This window comes from Solanum tuberosum, unplaced genomic scaffold (genome assembly GCF_000226075.1).
Source record: "Solanum tuberosum cultivar DM 1-3 516 R44 unplaced genomic scaffold, SolTub_3.0 scf00246, whole genome shotgun sequence".
Classification (NCBI taxonomy): domain Eukaryota; kingdom Viridiplantae; phylum Streptophyta; class Magnoliopsida; order Solanales; family Solanaceae; genus Solanum; species Solanum tuberosum.
In genome coordinates, this window is record NW_006239169.1 from 808548 (window position 1) to 827022 (window position 18475).

Here is an 18475-nt window from a genome sequence, read left to right on the forward strand (position 1 = left end):
TCAAGTTTCTTCAGATGGAACTGGTTTAATTTCCTCCACATATGCAATAAGGTATACCTCTGCTTTGTAATACAAAGAGGAGTACTCATAAATGTGTCTCCCATAGTCATCACCATATTGACATCGAAGCGCTGCCATAGCATGTGGACAAGGTACTTTGTCAATGTCAAAGACTTTACAAGTACAAGATTTGGCTAGCAAATCAACTGTTGCAACTTCATTATGACTGGTGACAATATACTTGTAGTTGGCAGTTTGATGGACCAATAGCTTGTTCTCCAGATTAATATCTTTTGCAATGTCTTTTTCTATCAAAGGGACGAAGATGGTTGGTGCATTAATGAATTTCATACGCCTCTCATGAAATTTTTCTGCAAATCGCCTGTTTATTGCATCAAATAGACCAGTAATGAGATATTTTCTTTCATCAAGAAACATTGAGTTAACCGACTCAGCAATATTTGTCGTCATAATATTGTACCTGTAACATATAAGTGTCCAATAATATATTATAAGTATGTGTTTATAACTGTTGTATGGTTTTTATAGCAATTGTTGCATATTTCTCAGCAGGTGCTGAAATAAGTGCAGCAGTAGCTATAAAAAAGCTGCAGTAGTTATACCAACTATCAATAATAACTATAATAAAATTTACCTATTTCCGGGAAAGAATGCCCTGCTCCATCGGTGAAATCCAACGCGTTCAAGATGTGTGGTAGCCTGTGGAACCAAATCTTTTATCCGATTAAAATGATCACTGAACACATCAATATTGTATGTTTTTGCCGCCTTATAAAAGTGGTAGACAACACTCGCATTGTGAAAATTATTTCGAATATTTTCTCCTAAGTGCCTCATGCAACAACTATAATGAGCTGAAGGAAATACAATTGAAACCATCTTTCTAATACTTTGATGTCTATCAGAGATTATGCACAATTCAGGAATATCAAGTACAAAACTTCTCAATTGCTCGAAAAAGTATCGGTAGGAAGCATCACATTCAGAGTCTACTACGCAAAATGCCACCGGAAAAATATGATTCTCCGCATCCTATGTAACAACAGACAACAACACACCACCATATTTACTTCTCAAAAATGTCCCATCAACAGCTATGACTTTTCTCATTTGTGCGAAACCAAGAATCGAAGCTCCATATGTCACAAAAAGTAACTTGAACCTGCCATTTTCATCAATCTTCAACGCCGTTTTACTTCCCGGATTAGATGTCCTAAGCATATGATTATACGCATCAATCACTCCATATCCATGTTCATGTGTCCCTCTTACCAAAGACTTTGCAATCTCGCTACCCATCCAACTTTCCAATAACTAACCTTGCATCCCAATTCAATACAGATAGAGTTTTTCAAATCTTTTGTAAATGGACCTTTACCTTTGGGATATCTATCTTTGAAGTATGCTCCAATGACTTTTGTTGTGGCATGTGGATTATGACTCGTAAGATGTTCCAAGCCACATGTATGCATTTTTTCATACTTTTTTAATATAAAAATCTATCAGAATTTTCAACTTTCACCGCTCTTAGCCACCACTTGCACTCAAGATGCTCACATTTGACACAATACACTGAACACGAATTAATTACCTTCTTCAATCTAAAATCTTTTTTGACACAAGCAATTTTCAATGCAATATCTAATTCTTGTTTATTCTTAAATGACATATCTTTGTAAAAATCGGTTCCATCATCTTGAGCATGACTACATTAAGTTAATTAATTATCAGCTAAAGCAAAAATTAATTAAGTGTACAAAGAGGATGAACTTTTAGAAATAAGTAAATTTATGAGTTCATAGTACTTGCCTATCAACAACTTCACCAATAATGGGCAATCCATTCCGAACTTCATGAGAAAGAATATGTTGACCTTCACACTCTTCATTTGGAATATTCATATTCATCCTACCACATTCATCGTTCAACACTTGTTGGTCATCACATAAATTATGATTCTCCACCAATCTTTCAACCATGTAGATCCTTAATCTTCTGCTTTTCACCACAACTATGCAGGTAAGTGATCACAATATCTTCCAACTCACAATTTTACAACAAGTAATGATTTTATTCGCAAAATCATCATATGCAATATCTCGATGCACACTCATCGCAATTGTCGCGGACAATTCTTTACTCTTCCAACGCTAAATATAACGATTGTTAGACTCAACCCATTCACCATTACAATCAATCGGTACTACTATTCTATCTCCCATTAATGATGTTGAAGATACTTGAAAATATTGTAACTTAGAACTAAAAATTGATCATAAAAATATTATATTAAAATATCACAATTGTTGTAAGTTATTCAGCAACTGCTGAAATATATATAGCAGTTGCGGCAATTTATTCAACAAAAACATTCAGCAATTGTTGTAAATTACTGAAATAGTCATATCAGTTGCTGAAAATTATTATACATCAGTGACAAGAACAATAATATAAAAATCAAATTTTTAAATGAATAATGCACACAAACAATACTATTAACTTGTTAAAATGATTGAAAATTATCAGTTAAGAAGTGATTTCTAAAGTTTAGACCTTTTCAAATCACGTGTTGAATTAAAATTTGAGATTTTCCCTTCTCAAATTCTGCAAATAAGAAATCTACAATAAGCTACAATAAGAGGAAGAAGAAGCGCTAGTGATGAAGATTAGAAGCAAAAAAAATGTGAAAAGAGCGGGACGTTGGGAGAGAACAAAAAAGAACTGATTTGGGGGTTTTCCTATTTTAGAAATTAGGGGTTTACTTAAATTTGGGTGAAAGTGTAAAAATAAAAACTTGAGGACCTATATAATTATTTTTAAAAATTAATTAAAAATTTGTCACGTACACTTAATAATTAAAACTAGAGTCACTCTTTTTACATTTCAACACTTTTTTGTCACCTATAATTCATTCTCCCAAGTAGCTCCAAATGAATTTTCTTTTTTGAATGGGTATAGAAAATGGGTTAAATTCTTTTGGGTTTAAGATAGATAGATGGGTCGGACATAGGTTTAAAATGGAAAATGAGTCATTTTTTAAGAAATCGGGTCAATTTTGTTTGATTTAGGAATTTCCGTCAATTGAGGGGTATAAATGGTGAAATTAGTAACGGTGATGGTATGAATAACTTTGTTTCAACGATAGGGGTATATTTAACTAATAAACTAAAATTGAGGATATTTTTTACCCTTTTCCCTAAAAATAATCAAGTGTGTGTATATATATATACTAAAAAATAATTTATTCAACTCTCTTATTTATCAAGAATTTTTTTAAATTTCATCATTTAATTCTCTTAATAACAAATTTGTGTTTAAATTTATTATTATTGAAAGTAAAAAAAAATTATTTTATTTTCCCACATCAAAAAATGGAGTTATCTTTTGGAGAGTTATTGCTCTAATTTATTTATAATAATTACAACAATAATATTGTAATAATAGGAATAATTATTCTGATGTTGTTAAACTTTTATTGTCCCACACATATATATATAAATTGAAAAGAATTATCTAACTCTTGACACTTTTTCTACATCTTGAACACTACATACTCATATTTTTTTAAAATTTTTATTTCTTCATCACTATCTGATAATCTTAATACGACAAAATTATGTGTTTAATTTTATTTTATTTTTATTGTAAAAGTATAACCTCAACGGTAATGTTTCACTGTAGCAACTTAAGTATCTCTTTTCACAATGCACACTATAAGAATGAAAGTTTAAATATAAATTAAAATATTAATGGATCTTATGCAACACAAATATGTATCAAATGAGTGTCACTACGAGCATCGGATATTCAAAAAAAAATCTCTAACTTTTGAATTTTGTGTATAACTATGTTCGAATATAATTCAAATATTTTTTTCCCTCACGATGATTTAGCACAAATATATTTTGATTTTCTTATTTCTATTATATAGTCATTTATACAAAAAAAAAAAAAAGTCACATAATTTACGATAAAGTAGATTTAATATTAATGGTTGAATCAATAAATATTGCTATAAAATCATGAAATTTAGTATGAAACTATGATAATTAGATTGTTTATTTAACTAAATCTTTTCATATCAATTTTATATTTTCATCTTTTTATCAGCAATTTTAAATTGAAATTGTAGCATGAAACTTTTTTAACAATTTTTCTGAATAGATAATATCAGAATTGTAACTTAATTTGTATTTCTCCCTTTTATTATATTATTTATTAGAATATTTATCAAATAATGACATTAATTATTTAAAAATATATTTAATATTTTCTTATACACACTAGATATAAACAAGGTGACGTGACACCTCTCTATGACCTCTATTCATATTTAATTTTTTTCTCCTTTTTTGGGGCATTTTTATGTTTTTCTCATCATTTTTAATTTAGTTATTATTTATATATAATTAATGTTTTGTTGTAAATATATTATATTAATGTGGATGTCCATAACTTCAAGGTGTAATTTCACCATTATATGTAATAATACTCACACCTTCACCATCTCCTCATTTATCTTCTACACCGCTTTATCTTCCCTACATTCTCAAAAATTAATATCATGTTTATTGTTATCTCTTTGTATGTCTTTTTATAACAATATAAATAGAGGTCTTGAGATTGTATTATGCACTTGAAGATTTGGAAAACACTTGAATATACTTGGAAGAATAAGAAAACTCTCTCTTGTCTCTCTACATTTCTTGTCTTTTTTCTCACTTATGTTATTACTCTTTTCAGTTTTGTTTTAATACATGTTTTCATTCTTGAAAAGTTACATCTAATGGTATTTACCTTCATAAAAATAAATGTATTGATACTTTTATGCCTATCTTAGTGGGGGTTCGGGCGAACCCAATAGCTTTTATGTAAACTCTATACTTGTATTAAAAAATTAAATAAATATATATGTATTTTAACTTGTGAACCCCTTAACAAAACTAATTGATGGCTTAGTGGTAAGGAAGGGGTCTTGGGAATGCTTTCCCATGCTAGAGTTGTGGGTTTGAAACCTCTTCGGCTAATTTAATGACAAACCTCAACAAATAAAAAATAAAAATTAATTAAAAAAATATAAGATCAACAATTAGAAAGAGCAAAAAAAAAAAAAAAAAGAGAAGTTCCACTCATCTTAAATTAAAAAAATTGCTATTTATGCAAATTTCACAAATAAATTAAAAAATATATAAGATTAACAATTAGAAAAGGCAAAAAAAAAAAGAAGAAGTTCCACTCATCTTAAAATAAAAAAAAATCTCGTTTCTTATATATTGTCGTTCGTTAATTTGTCGGTTATATTTAAAGTTATTGTTCTGTTCTAAAATCTAGAACCCCAAACACCTAATTACCCAGCCATCCTCATTCCAAGATTCCATTTCCATGTTGGGTGTGTTTGCTTTGTTTGGTTTTGCAAATTGCAAGCAAGTTAATACTACTAACCAATTCTAAACTGAAACCGTGTAAGCTAAAGATTACTAGTCATAGCTACTCTTTTCCAAGTCATAGAAACAATGGTCTCTTCTACTTATTTGGAACTGAGCTAGCTCTCAACTTTCACCATGCATGACTTAGCCAAAATGTGGGAAGTCCTTTTAATAGACTCTAGATAGTTAAATACACAAACGTCATAGGTTATAATTGGGAGAATGAGTTGGGGGAATGAGTACCAATCAATTTTGCCAATTTTTTATTTAGTCAAACCTGAGGGGTAGTATGCTTACTAGCTGTGCGGTTGTAGCATATGTGAAAAGTCCTCACTTTCAATAATCAAACGAATACTTGATTTTCAACCATTTGTTCTTTGACTTTTGTTTCTGCATTTATGGAGTTTGGTCTTATTAATTATAGGAAAATTTATCATTCTGAATGTGTGGTTATCTTGCACAAGCACAACTGCTTGTTGCCCATCTCTCAGACTACTTGCTACCAGAGTTTTTTCAAATGCATAATCCAAGATGCAAATCCCTAATTATCTTCATTCAACTTGTTTCCATCATTGGTTTTTGCCACTATGTAATTGGAATAAGAGGTGAAGATAATAACACTAGTGCTGTAAAGGTGGATGTGGGTATAATTCTTGATCTGGAAACAGATGTGGGAAAAGTAATGCACATATCAATCTTACTAGCTCTTGCAGACTATCATGCCAACACTAGTCGCGGTGCCATAAGGATAGTTCCCTCATATCAGGGATTCAAAGAAGATGATGTTGAAGCAGCATCAGCTGGTAAAACTCAGCTCTAAGCTTTACCTACGATAAACTAGGATTATCTCTCTCTTTGCTTCAAAAGATTCACTTTTTCTTTTTCTCTATGGTATGGAGGAGTCTTTTTCTCAAACGAAAATGATATAGATGAACCAAATTTTTAACGGATGACATAGATAAGACCTAGGGAGTCAGACTATGCTTAGTTCTCATTTATGATGTTTGCGTTGTGTGAGTTCTATCTAGGAAGCAAGTGCCGCAAAGGGTTGACAGGGCAGCTCGGCTGGTAAAAAAGGAGATGGTACCGAAGCGGGAGGCTCGTAGACGCTACTAGTGCAATGACTAGTCTAATCTCTTTTCTCTACGTGAACTTTTTCTTATGTAAACCCGGTGTGTTATCTAAGTCTTTTAACTAGTCCAATGGAAATCTCCTCTATTGCAGCAAAAGTGAAAACACAGAGCCAGGAGGCTAATCTTTGAATAGGAAAAAGAGTGGATCTGCAGGGTCCAAAATGAATTGGCTTATTCGAAAAAGGCCTTGTTCTTTGGAAGATCTATCTCGTGTCTGGTACTGCATGGTTCCACTCTGCAAGAACCCCAAATCAGTCTCTTGAATCTCCAGGGACATAACAGCATTCTGTCACCGCAAGCTTAGGGCATTGGATTAGGATTCCCCCACCTCATAAAACATCATTTGATGCTTCTGACACATATGATATGAAATAAGATGAGTCTTTATTCGGATCTCAATTTATAATGAAGAAATGATAGTAGTGTTGTGTCGTAATTTAACTAACCTTTAGAAAAATCACTTTTTGAAATGTTCTAAATATTCAATTTGAGAAAATACTTAGAAAATAGTCGCCACTTAATTTTTTTAAGAAATTAAGAAAACTTATAATTTTCAAAGATTTAAACAGAAAAAATCATTTGAAAATACCAAAGATGGTTCGGGGTTCAATTTACACTTCAAGAAGGATTTAAGCATTCGAAGTGTCCGCTAACATGCGGTTGACCTGCGATTTGACTAAAAAATATATATTGACTATCTTTAGAAAAATGATTTAACATGAGAATAATACTGTACAACATTTGGTTAACTTCGAGAAAAATAATTAAATAAATGACACATTTTATATTATTTCATTTTTAGAGAAATGGACCTAAAATGAAACATTTGAATTAAGGTGCGAATGGATAGAATTCTAACAAAACTAGATTAATTAGAAATTATTTGATACACTTTTAAAATAATAATTTAAACTAAATTTGTTAATTTAAGTATGGAACCATTTTAAATTAATTGAAGAATAAAAGTTTTGACTAACCTTTTTGAGTAAATGACTAAGTAGAGAGGGAACTATTTTTTCTTTTTTAGTTCATTTGAGAAAAAATACTTTAACTTAAAGCCACTTTAAAATAAAATGTTATCAAGTGAAGCGGCCTTAAAACATATCTTTTTTAAGAACAAAGATTTAACTTAATTAAAATATAAAATTTGATCAATAATTGATTAATAAAATAAGTGAACACAACAGGTGAAATGTATTAAAATAAACCAACACAACGAAAATGACTCGTCTTTTTGGGGAATCTAATCAAGTTATTTAAAGTTAGAGTTAAATAAGATTAGTCAACACATAATCAAACGATTAGAAGTGTAAACGAGATAATGAAATTGGGCCCCTTCTTGGGCCAATTTCGCTGCAAATTTGGCCTTTCACCAAATTTCCTTTTTTTGTATACATCGACTGTATATCAATGTATATGAGCATGTATATCAGTTCTTTTCATGTATTTCTTGCTTCCGAACAGCTTTATTTCTCCTTAGCCCTGTATTTTTCATTTCTTGACCTGTATATCGATGTATATCTGTTGTATATCATTGTATATTCGCCTTTTTCCACCTGCGTTTTTGGCTTCCAAGAGCCCTATTTCAGCTTTCCAAGACTTGTTTCAGTTTTCTAGCCTTGTACAGCCCTATTTGGATCACCCGGCTGACTCAAAATAACTCAACGATATGCAAAGAAGATAGATTTGAGTCCAAATTGGACTCCACGACAAGTTCACATGAGACATAAACAAAAAATAAAAACTAATACTCATAGTAGTGAGTCAAAATAAAACAAGCTATAGAAACCACAACAAACAATAATCCGACATATTCAACAAAGGAGAAGGAAAACAAAGTTCTCTAAATTTTGGACAAAACTAAAACAAATAATTTCTTCACAGTGAAAGAAAATAAGAACAGATGGCGCCTGAATTTCCATTTTTCATTCAACTTAAGATACACGAAGAGTAATTAGAAGTTCTAAACATATGATCTACATGCATCTTGTAAACTATTAAAAGATTGTTTGTCATCAAGTATTATTTAAACAATCATAAAAGAAAATAAAGCAATCTACTGGAAACTAGCAAACATCCAAACAAGAAAACATAAAAGATAATGTTGCCATTGACACTAACCCAAAACTATATTCCATTAAGTCTAAAATTAGCCCTAAGACAGCTAGCTTAAATGATCAATTTATCTACTCTATCTTAACTTGATGTAAACTATGTCAAACTCGAGATAAATCAACTCAACGTGCAAGGAAACAAAGACTACGACTAACACTATTACAAATAAGATTTTAAAGCTGCAAACAACTAACATATGAACTATGTTACTTAGTCGAATATAGATGGAGCAAACACCATGAAAAAGGGATGATGTAGCTCATACAATTTTACTAGCTAGAGTAATGAGAAGAAGAAATAGCCCATACATCAGATTATGAAAACCAAAATCACCTATAGAGAAATGGTCTCTGAATAATCATTTTCAACAGCCAACCAAACAAGCTTAACAGTGAACTAAGAGGACTTGGACCAAGGAGAAACAAACTCGAGACTGAACGGAATCATTAAGACTTCAAGGAAACAAAGATCAAGCAAACAACATGAATATCAAACAAGTCATACCACCGACTTGTCGTCAACACTCTCAGAATTCTGACATCTAAATGATTTCCAATGATCAAGAAATGAACAGTCGTCACATCAGTTGAGCAACAAGATCACAATATCAAGCCATGAACTAAGCGATTCTTGGCCCACGACAAAGAAATCTAAAATCGAAAAAGGGATGTTATCTTCTTCGGAGCAGCGAGACTAGGACGACGAGCTTAACCACCAAGAACTTCCACCACTGTGAGCAGATTTAGATGAGCTCCGAAAAACAAACAACTTCGAATTCGAATAGAAGAGACTCAAACTCTTTGTTTTTTTTTTTTTACTTTCTTTCAGGCTGTTCTGTCGGTATTTTTTGTGTCTCTGTAAACTATATTCTCTTAATTTTTCTTCTCCTCCTTCAATGAAAACTCATGAGGCCATTTATAAAGGGGTGAAAGGGCATATTTAAAGGGGGAAAACGGATTGAAAATTTGAATTCGAAATTTAAAATCTTGGAGAGATAAGAAATAAAGTTGTCCATTGTAACAATTTTCAACGGACAAGAAGGGAGAAGGGAAGAGGAGGACGCGATTTGCTGGGGGATTTCCGGTCTGAGCGACTGTTCTCGTCTGGATTTCGCTGGATTTCAGCGATTTGGTCGCGAAGAAGACAAGTTACGAAGGTCTGGGTCGGGTCGGGTCGGGTTGGGTCGGGTCGGGTCGGGTCGGGTCGCTGTGTTGCTGTTGTATCGTTGGGAATTGTTGTGGAGAATTGAGTTTCTGGATTTGTATGCTGCTGCTGATGTATGGGTCTGTTTTGGGCTGGGAATTTGAGAAATTGAGAATGGAATGGGCCTTTGAGAATTGTAAGAAGGAGGCCCAAAAAATTGGTTTAAAGCTTGGCTGAAATAAAGGGGTTTAGGAAAAGCTAAATGGCTAAATTTGGAATTGAGGAAAGAGCCAAAAGATTTCGATCATAGCCATTCAAAATTAAAGATCTAACCAAAGTTGAATTAATTTAGTTAATTTGACTAGAATATAAATAGAACAAATTAATATTAATCAAATAACGAGCTTCTTAATCCTAACGAATTAAAATAATTAACTTATATACAACTAATTAATTAAAATATATAAACTATTATATAACTAAACTAATTAACCAAAATATTTAATTAAAACAAAATCTTTTTGAGATGATTTTTGAATAATCATAAAATATAATAATTATATACATAATTATGTAAAACATATATATTATCTAAAAACTATAAAAAGTGACGAAATTATTTAAAATAACTTGCAAACTATATATTTTTTCTTAAAACTTTGTAAAACTAATTATTTTAACTCGTTTGAAATTGAAGAAGCTCAAATTGATTAATTTATACCGTGAAAGGTCAAAATTGGGTGTCAACAAGTAGCTCTATGTTTTATAGGCTTTATCATATTCAGTCGGAAGAGTTTAGGTAATACTTTCAAAGTGACTCTCGACGGGAGAATCCAGGCTATTCAGGAAGAATCGCAACAATTCCCCAATCCTAACGAAGTAGTTCCTCCGGAATCCAATGAACAACAACGATTACTTAGGATCAGCTTGCGAATTTGTGGCACCGTAGTAGAATCATTACCAATGGCACGATGTGCGCCTAAGTGCGAAAAGACAGTGCAAGCTTTGTTATGCCGAAACCTAAATGTTAAGTCAGCAACACTTCCAAATGCCACTTCTTCCCGTCGCATCCGTCTTCAGGACGATATAGCCATAAAGATGCACGTCTTAGTGGGGAAAAGATTTTACCCCCGGTGTAGCTCGAAAGCAGAAAGAGTAGAATTTATTCGAGAGAGCTTGGTGGTCTTAAGAATGGTTCGGGTTGGGGATTCTCTTAAGAATAAAGAATTCGAATAGAATCTAATTCATGTACATATTAACAGAAGAGCGGATCCAATACCAAGACGCTTGAGAGAAAGGGCTAGCCTTGTATATACGTTATTTTTGTTTATGTCAGAGGTGCCCAAAGCTAGAAGCAAGATTTATAGTAGAATATTCAAAGCTTTTGAGTAAGTAAGATGGATGGATTTGGAAGCAAGTGAAAGAACTAGTTGCATAAATATAGATATAGAGAAAGTCCTTTCTCTGAAGACGGTGATATTAGGGTTTTGAGATCGGTTCTAACGTCGAACAAGTTTTCGACCCGAAAAGCTCCACAGAGTTGTCGTATGCGGGTACTACGAGGCCCACGACTTTCTTAATCGCCTCATGATGAAAGATTCGCCAGGTGTGAAATTTCATTGTATTCAAGGAGTCAAGGATTTGCTGGGAATTCCAGATCGAAGAAGAGGCAGATCAAAATATGTTGCAGAAAAATCAAAATAGATATGAATGGAAGATGCCTCTAGAACTCTTTTTTCTCGGTAAGGATAGGTAGATGCCTCTGGAACTCCTTTTTCTCGGTAAGGATAGGCACGAAGTCACTCGACTGAAAGGAGAGGGAACAACCACAACGTTACACCCCAAAACTATACGGAGCCCTTCCGAATGACCTAGAATATAGTCTACGTCACTCTTTCTTGGCTAGTCTAGTAGACTATATTCGCCCGTGGAGGTGAGTGGAGGAAGCTGTGAAGCTTCTAACTCTAATTACCAACTCGGGACTATATTAGTATAAAGCGGCATTATTTCTCAAATTTCAATAGCATATTTGAGTCTTTTCCGTTGTTTCTAATTATAGTAAGATGGCATTGTTTTTTAAAACAAACTAAAAAAAAAGGGTGCCACGTAATATATATATATATATATATATTGAGACAATGACATTGACACCTACATATATACCCAACCATCCTCATTCCAAGATTCAATCTCCATGTTGGGTATGTTTACTTTGTTTGGTTTTGCAACTTGCAAGCAAGTTAATACGAAAAATTTTATGGTGGTAGAGGCATAAATATGACTTGGTAGGTAAGGAATTACTTTTTGATTAAGAAATTATGGGACCCTACCTTTCTTATGTTCTATCTTTCTTCTCTCCTTTACAAAGGCGGATCTAGGATTTGGAGGTCCTGGGTGCTACATCGTTCAAGTAAGATAAACGGGTCGGTTGCTTTAATTTGGGTTCCAATTCGGGTTATTATCTTTTTCGATTTTTATAAACAAATTGATCAAACATGCATGTTAGTAATATTTTCTTTTAGATATTCTGTGATGAGAGATAACTAAACAATTCATTTTTTTAGGAATTAAAGGCCTCATTCACTTAGACTTTGAGGAAAAATGATTTTTTTTTTCAAATTAAAATTTGAGCTTGTATAAATCATCTTATAGTGTTAACTTAATATATTTATATTCCATTGACTTTATTTGTTGTTGCAGATATATTGTAGAGAGAATAAAATTGTAGTTTCAATCTAGTCATCTTACTAATTAGCAAGAATGTCGGTGAGGATCGAAAGAACCTTTAAATTGAAAGAACTCTAGAAATAATATTCATCATTTTTAAACCTTATATTTTTTTAAAACTACTATTTAAATACATTCTTAATAATATTTATGTGATATTGATAGTTCAATATTCATTAACTGATAAAGAATAAACACGCGACATTCATATCAAGAGATTAATAATTAGTGAAAGTGAAAGTTAAAAAAAAAAAGAATTAACTACGGTGAAAAGGAGTCAATTTGAAATTAATAAAGTATAGTAAATAAATAAGAATGAATGGAAGAAGAAAAAAACTAAAGCCCTTCACACATTAATAAAAAAACAAAAAAGAAAACAAAACAAAAAAAGAAGCTTCCCTACGCACAAACCAAGCAAAAAAAACAATGCTAGTAGTGAGGTTCGAACTTGCATTGCTAGCGTAGCACTCATGCCCTTTACCAATTGAACCATTTATCATTTCATTCACTGGGTGGCAAAGCTAATATATATTAACATCTGATACATATATACATATATACAACAATTTTTCCAAAATCACCGGGTGCCATGGCATCCCCACCCGTACCCTTAGATCCGCCCCTGCTCCTTTATATCCTCACCCTCATCTTCATCATTTTTTTTCTCATTTCTTTTTAAAAAAATTCTTTATTTTATCTTATATTTTATTATATAAAAAAATATAAAAGGGAAAGGAATAGAGCTCATGAGTTAAAAAAAACTGATTTGAAAAATTTACCAATGGTTTTTTTAAAAAAAAAAAAGAGAAGGGAAAAAAATGGAGGATGAAGATTTTTTTTTAAAAAAAAGTGAAAGGATAGGTATTATAGTAATCCCTCACATACCAAGTCATATTTGTGCCTAGAGGTGTTCATGGTTCGGTTTGGATTGATTATTGGTTAAAATTAAAACCAGATCAATTTAGTCGGTTTCTAAATTCTAAAACCAAACGAAAAAAATAACTGTTGGTTCGATTTTTTTTGTTTTTTCGATTTGAAAGTAATAATTTTTTTGAAGACATATATATAAACACAGACACCTAGTACATAAACAATTCACATGAAAGTTACTGTGGATTCAATTAAGCAATACTAGAGTTATTATAATTACACGTTCAGTTTGGTTATTTTTATAGTTTTAAAACCAAACCAAACCAAATAGTGTCAATTTTCAAAATCTAAAACCAAACCAAACCAAATATCAATTTTTTAATCGATTTGGTTCGGATTATGGTTCAATTTGTTTTTTTAACCATAAACCGAAACAGCCCTACAAGTTGTGCCTCTACCACCATAAAGTTTTATACTACTGACCAATTCTAGACTGAAACCGTGTAAGTAAACTAAAGATTACTAGTCATAGCTACCCTTTTCCAATCCAAGTCATAGAAACAATGGTCTCTTCTACTTATTTGTAACTGAGATAGCTCTCAACTTTCAACATGACTTAGCCTAAATATGGGAAGTCCTTTTAGTAGCCTCTAGATAGTCATCCAATGAATACAAAAACTTCATTGGGTATTGGGAGAATGAGTACCAATCAATTTTGTCACTATGTTCATTTAGACATTTATTGATTTGGTCAAAACTGAAGAGGAGGCTTTACTAGCTTGTGGTCTAACAAGTGTGAAAAGTCCTCTTTCTTTAATAATTAAACTAGTAATATTTTAAACCATTTGTAATTCTTTGAAAACTTTGGACTTTTCTTTCTGCAGTTTGGTCTTATTTAAAATTATAGGAAAGTTATAGTTAAGATACCTTTAAGACACATCTCTGAATGGTGGTTATATACCTTGCACAAGCACAACTGCTTCTTGTCCAACTCTCATATTACTTTCTACAAGAGTTTTTCAAATGCATAATCCAAGATGCAGATTCCTAATTATTTTCATTCAACTTGTTTCCATCATTAGCTTTTGCCACTATGTAATTGGAATAAGAGGTGAAGATAATAACACTAGTGCTGTAAAGATGGATGTGGGAATAATTCTTGATCTGGAAACAGAAGTAGGAAAAGTAATGCACATATCTATCTTACTAGCTCTTGCGGATTATCATGCCAACACTAGTCGCGGTGCCATAAGGATAGTTCCTCATATCAGGGATTCAAAGAAAGATGATGTTGAAGCAGCATCAGCTGGTAAAATTCAGCTCTAAGCTTTACCTATGTTAAACTAGCATTATCTCTCTCTCTTTGCTTCAAAAGATTCACTTTTTCTCTAAGATATTACTTTTCCCTTTAGTTTTTCTATTTTGAAAGAGATGTTCAGACAATTACTTATAAGTCTGATTGTGTATGTGCAGCCATATACTTGCTAAAGGATGTCCAAGTGCAAGCTATCTTTGGGCCACAAATGTCTACTCAAACTGATTTTGTGATCGACTTAGGGAACAGAGTAAAAGTCCCTATAATTTCTCCAGCAACAAGTCCTTTACTTACAGTCAAGGAAAATCCCTTCTTCATCAGAGGAGCACTTCCTTCTTCCAGTCAGACTAAAGCCATTGCAGCAATTGTTAAAAACTATAATTGGAGGGAGGTTGTAGTAATCTATGAGGAAAGCCCCTATGGAACCGGGATACTTCCATATTTGACTGATACCTTGCTGGAAATCAATACTTTAGTCTCCTATAGAAGTGGTATTTCTCCTTCAGCCAATGATGATCAAATCCTCAGGGAGCTATACAAGTTGAAGACAATGCAGACCAGGGTGTTCATTGTGCACTTGCAAGAACATCTTGCCTCCCGCCTTTTCCTCAAGGCCAAAGAAACCGGGATGATGAACAGTGGATATGCATGGATCATCACAGATGTGCTAACGAGTCTTCTGGACCTGGTAGATACTTCAGTAATTGAGTCATCAATGCAAGGTGTTCTGGGTGTAAAATCTTATGTTCCAAGATCAAATGAGCTTGACATGTTCACCAAGAGATGGAGAAAGAGATTTCGTCAAGAGTATCCAGACATGGACCAAGTAGAACTCAATGTTTTCGGGCTATGGGCATATGATAGCATCACCTTATTAGCAGAAGCAGTAGAGAAAGCGGGCACTACTGCTATCCCAAAATTAAGGAAACCAGACACTAGAGAGAACATAACAGACCTAGACGCACTTGGAACCTCAGAAGTGGGATCTCTGCTCATTGACTTTATGCAAAACGCAGAGCTAAAACCAAGACTAAGTGGTGATTTCCGTATCGTTGATAGAGAACTGCAGCCATCCCCATATCAGATTGTGAATATAATTGGGAAAGGAGAGAAAAGTGTTGGATTCTGGACAGAGAAGGATGGCATTTTGCATAAACTGAAGATGAATGGTAAAATAGCTAAAACTAATAATAAGCAACTAGGGGTCATCATTTGGCCTGGTGAATCTACTATTGTTCCGAGAGGCTGGGAAATACCCACAAGTGGGAAGAAGTTAAGGGTTGGAGTTCCAGACAAAGGAGGGCTGGAGCAATTCATTAAAGTGGAAAGAGATCCAAAGACACAAGCAGTAATTGCAACTGGTTTAGGTCCAGATGTCTTCAAAGAAGTCATCCTATCTTTGCCATATGCTGTCCCCTATGAATTTATTCCATTTCCAATAGCACATAGCCCTACTTCTCAAAACTATGATGATCTTGTTCACAAGATCACTTCTAAGGTAAAATTAACCTCTTCAGCTGAATAACTCACTTACATGCTCCTTTTTTGGACTCCTTATCTATGTTCTGCTTTTGCGACCAACAATAAATACTGAAATAATCAATGTTTGCTTGAACCAGGAATATGATGCAGTTGTAGGTGATGTTACCATTTTAGCAAGCCGATCTGAGTATGTAGATTTCACATTACCTTTTTCAGAGTCGAGTATTTCTGCAGTTGTGCCTGTAAGGAATGATGATAGGAAAAACGCTTGGATCTTCTTGAAACCTTTAAAGGCCGAGCTGTGGATAGCAACAGGAGCATTCTTCGTCTTCATTGGTTTTGTGGTTTGGGTACTCGAACATCGTGTAAACAAACATTTTCGAGGACCCAAACGCAAGCAAGTTGGGATGATATTTTGGTTTTCCTTCTCAACTCTCGTTTTTGCTCATAGTAAGTCTCTAACTCAAATCAAATTATAGACCAAAAGTTTAAGATTTCTCCTTGTTTCTCAACAAATCCTATATATGACTGGTTGTTGCAGAAGAGAAGATAACAAGTAACTTATCAAGATTTGTGCTGATTGTGTGGGTTTTCGTGGTTCTGGTGCTGACATCAAGCTATACAGCCAGCTTAACATCTATGTTAACAGTGCAACAGCTTCAACCTACTATAACAGACCTCAATGATCTCATCAAGAATGGAGAATATGTAGGGTACCAAAAAGGTTCCTTTGTCAAAGATGTCTTGACACGCATGAAATTTGACAGCTCCAAATTTAGGAGTTATAGCACATTGGAAGAGTATAATGATGCACTCTCAAGAGGTAGTAAAAATGGAGGTGTTGGTGCAATTGTTGATGAACTACCTTATCTCAGACTCTTGCTGAACAAATACTGCAGGAAGTATATTATGGTTGGTCCGACATACAAGGCTGCCGGCTTTGGATTTGTAAGATTGTTGTACTTAACTGATGTTTCAGAAAGTGTTGACATTTATTTAGAGTGGTTAGTGGTTTACTCAATGATCTAATCTTTAATTTTCCCACAACTTGTTGCAGGCATTTCCAAAAGGATCTCCTTTGGTACCTGACGTCTCAAGAGCAGTCTTGAAGGTGATAGAGGGAGAGACTATGAATAACATAATTCAGAAATGGTTTGGGAACGAAACAGATTGTCCAAAGCCAGATGGAATGGCTACAGCATCTAGCCTCACGCTTGATAGTTTTAAGGGCCTTTTCCTCATAGCTGGTGTATCAGCAGGCTCCGCTCTTCTCGTATTCTTCGTCATCTTCCTTTATCAGAATAGAGAAATCTTAGCCACTGATGATTCAATAGGAAAAAAGCTTTGTGCAATAGCAAAAAGTCTTTGATTTAAAGAGAGACGACTCTAATTCTATGTCAAAAAAGCCATCTGAAGGGAATGAAAGCCTAACGGCTACAGTGTTTGCAGAAAGTGATGCTTCTATTGAATTATCGCCCAACCTTCCTTTGCAAAGCCCAGAAATCGGAATCTCCGATGGCCTAGGAGAATCCCCTGCTTCTGAAGGGTTCTCTACAACAGAAACTGGAACCCCAGTTCATGAAACAATGTCAGGCACGATTGAAGAAAGATGACACAGATAGCTGCTAACATAATTGTGACACACCTGAATAGGGCCCTACAAGAGATTGTACAGAGATGAGCTAGCTTTAGGGTTAGTTAAATCAGATTACATTATTTCTTTGTCACTCTTGGCCATAATATTAGCATCAAGAGGTGGCCTCCAGGATTCCATTAGATGGATTCAACCCTTACTTTTTCTTAGTTGTTTTTCTAGCAATTTTATGTTCACTTTGTTTTTTTCATCACTACTTATGTTGTTGTTGTTGTACTTATGTTTGGAATATAATTAAACGAAGTTATATGTGTGGCATGAAAGAATTCAATACATGCATCCGTTTTCAAGAAATTCAATTGAGGTAGTTTTGTTATGTTACAATAATAGAACAAAAACAATAAAATCAACACATAAGATGCCAAATTATTTTTTGATTACATAATTCTTATATAAAATATGAAATAATGGGGGTTATATGTGAATAACCACATGAGAGATTTGTGCAATTTTTTGATAAGAAAAAGCAATCTGCAAAGCCCAAATTAAATAAGAAAGAAAGATCTAGTAGTAGTGAATTTATAATGCAGGTGCTAGAACTAGCCTAGAGGATAAGAACATAGTTACAGATCATAAATAAGGAAAGGTT

At 33.3% G+C, this 18475-nt stretch overlaps 1 protein-coding gene and 1 pseudogene across 1 annotated transcript; one reads left to right on the forward strand and one right to left on the reverse strand.

Annotated features, from left to right (window-relative positions):
* LOC107062594 (uncharacterized) lies at window positions 1–900 on the reverse strand. The gene is made up of 3 exons (XM_015313409.1): window positions 656–900; window positions 531–608; window positions 1–481 (listed from the first exon to the last, which is right to left on the reverse strand). The coding sequence occupies exons 1-3, from the start codon at window positions 898–900 to the stop codon at window positions 1–3; spliced, it is 804 nt and encodes a 267-aa protein (XP_015168895.1).
* A 13488-nt stretch (window positions 901–14388) lies between these two features.
* On the forward strand, window positions 14389–18031 carry LOC102605450 (glutamate receptor 2.8-like; annotated as a pseudogene).
* The last annotated feature ends 444 nt before the right edge of the window (window positions 18032–18475 follow it).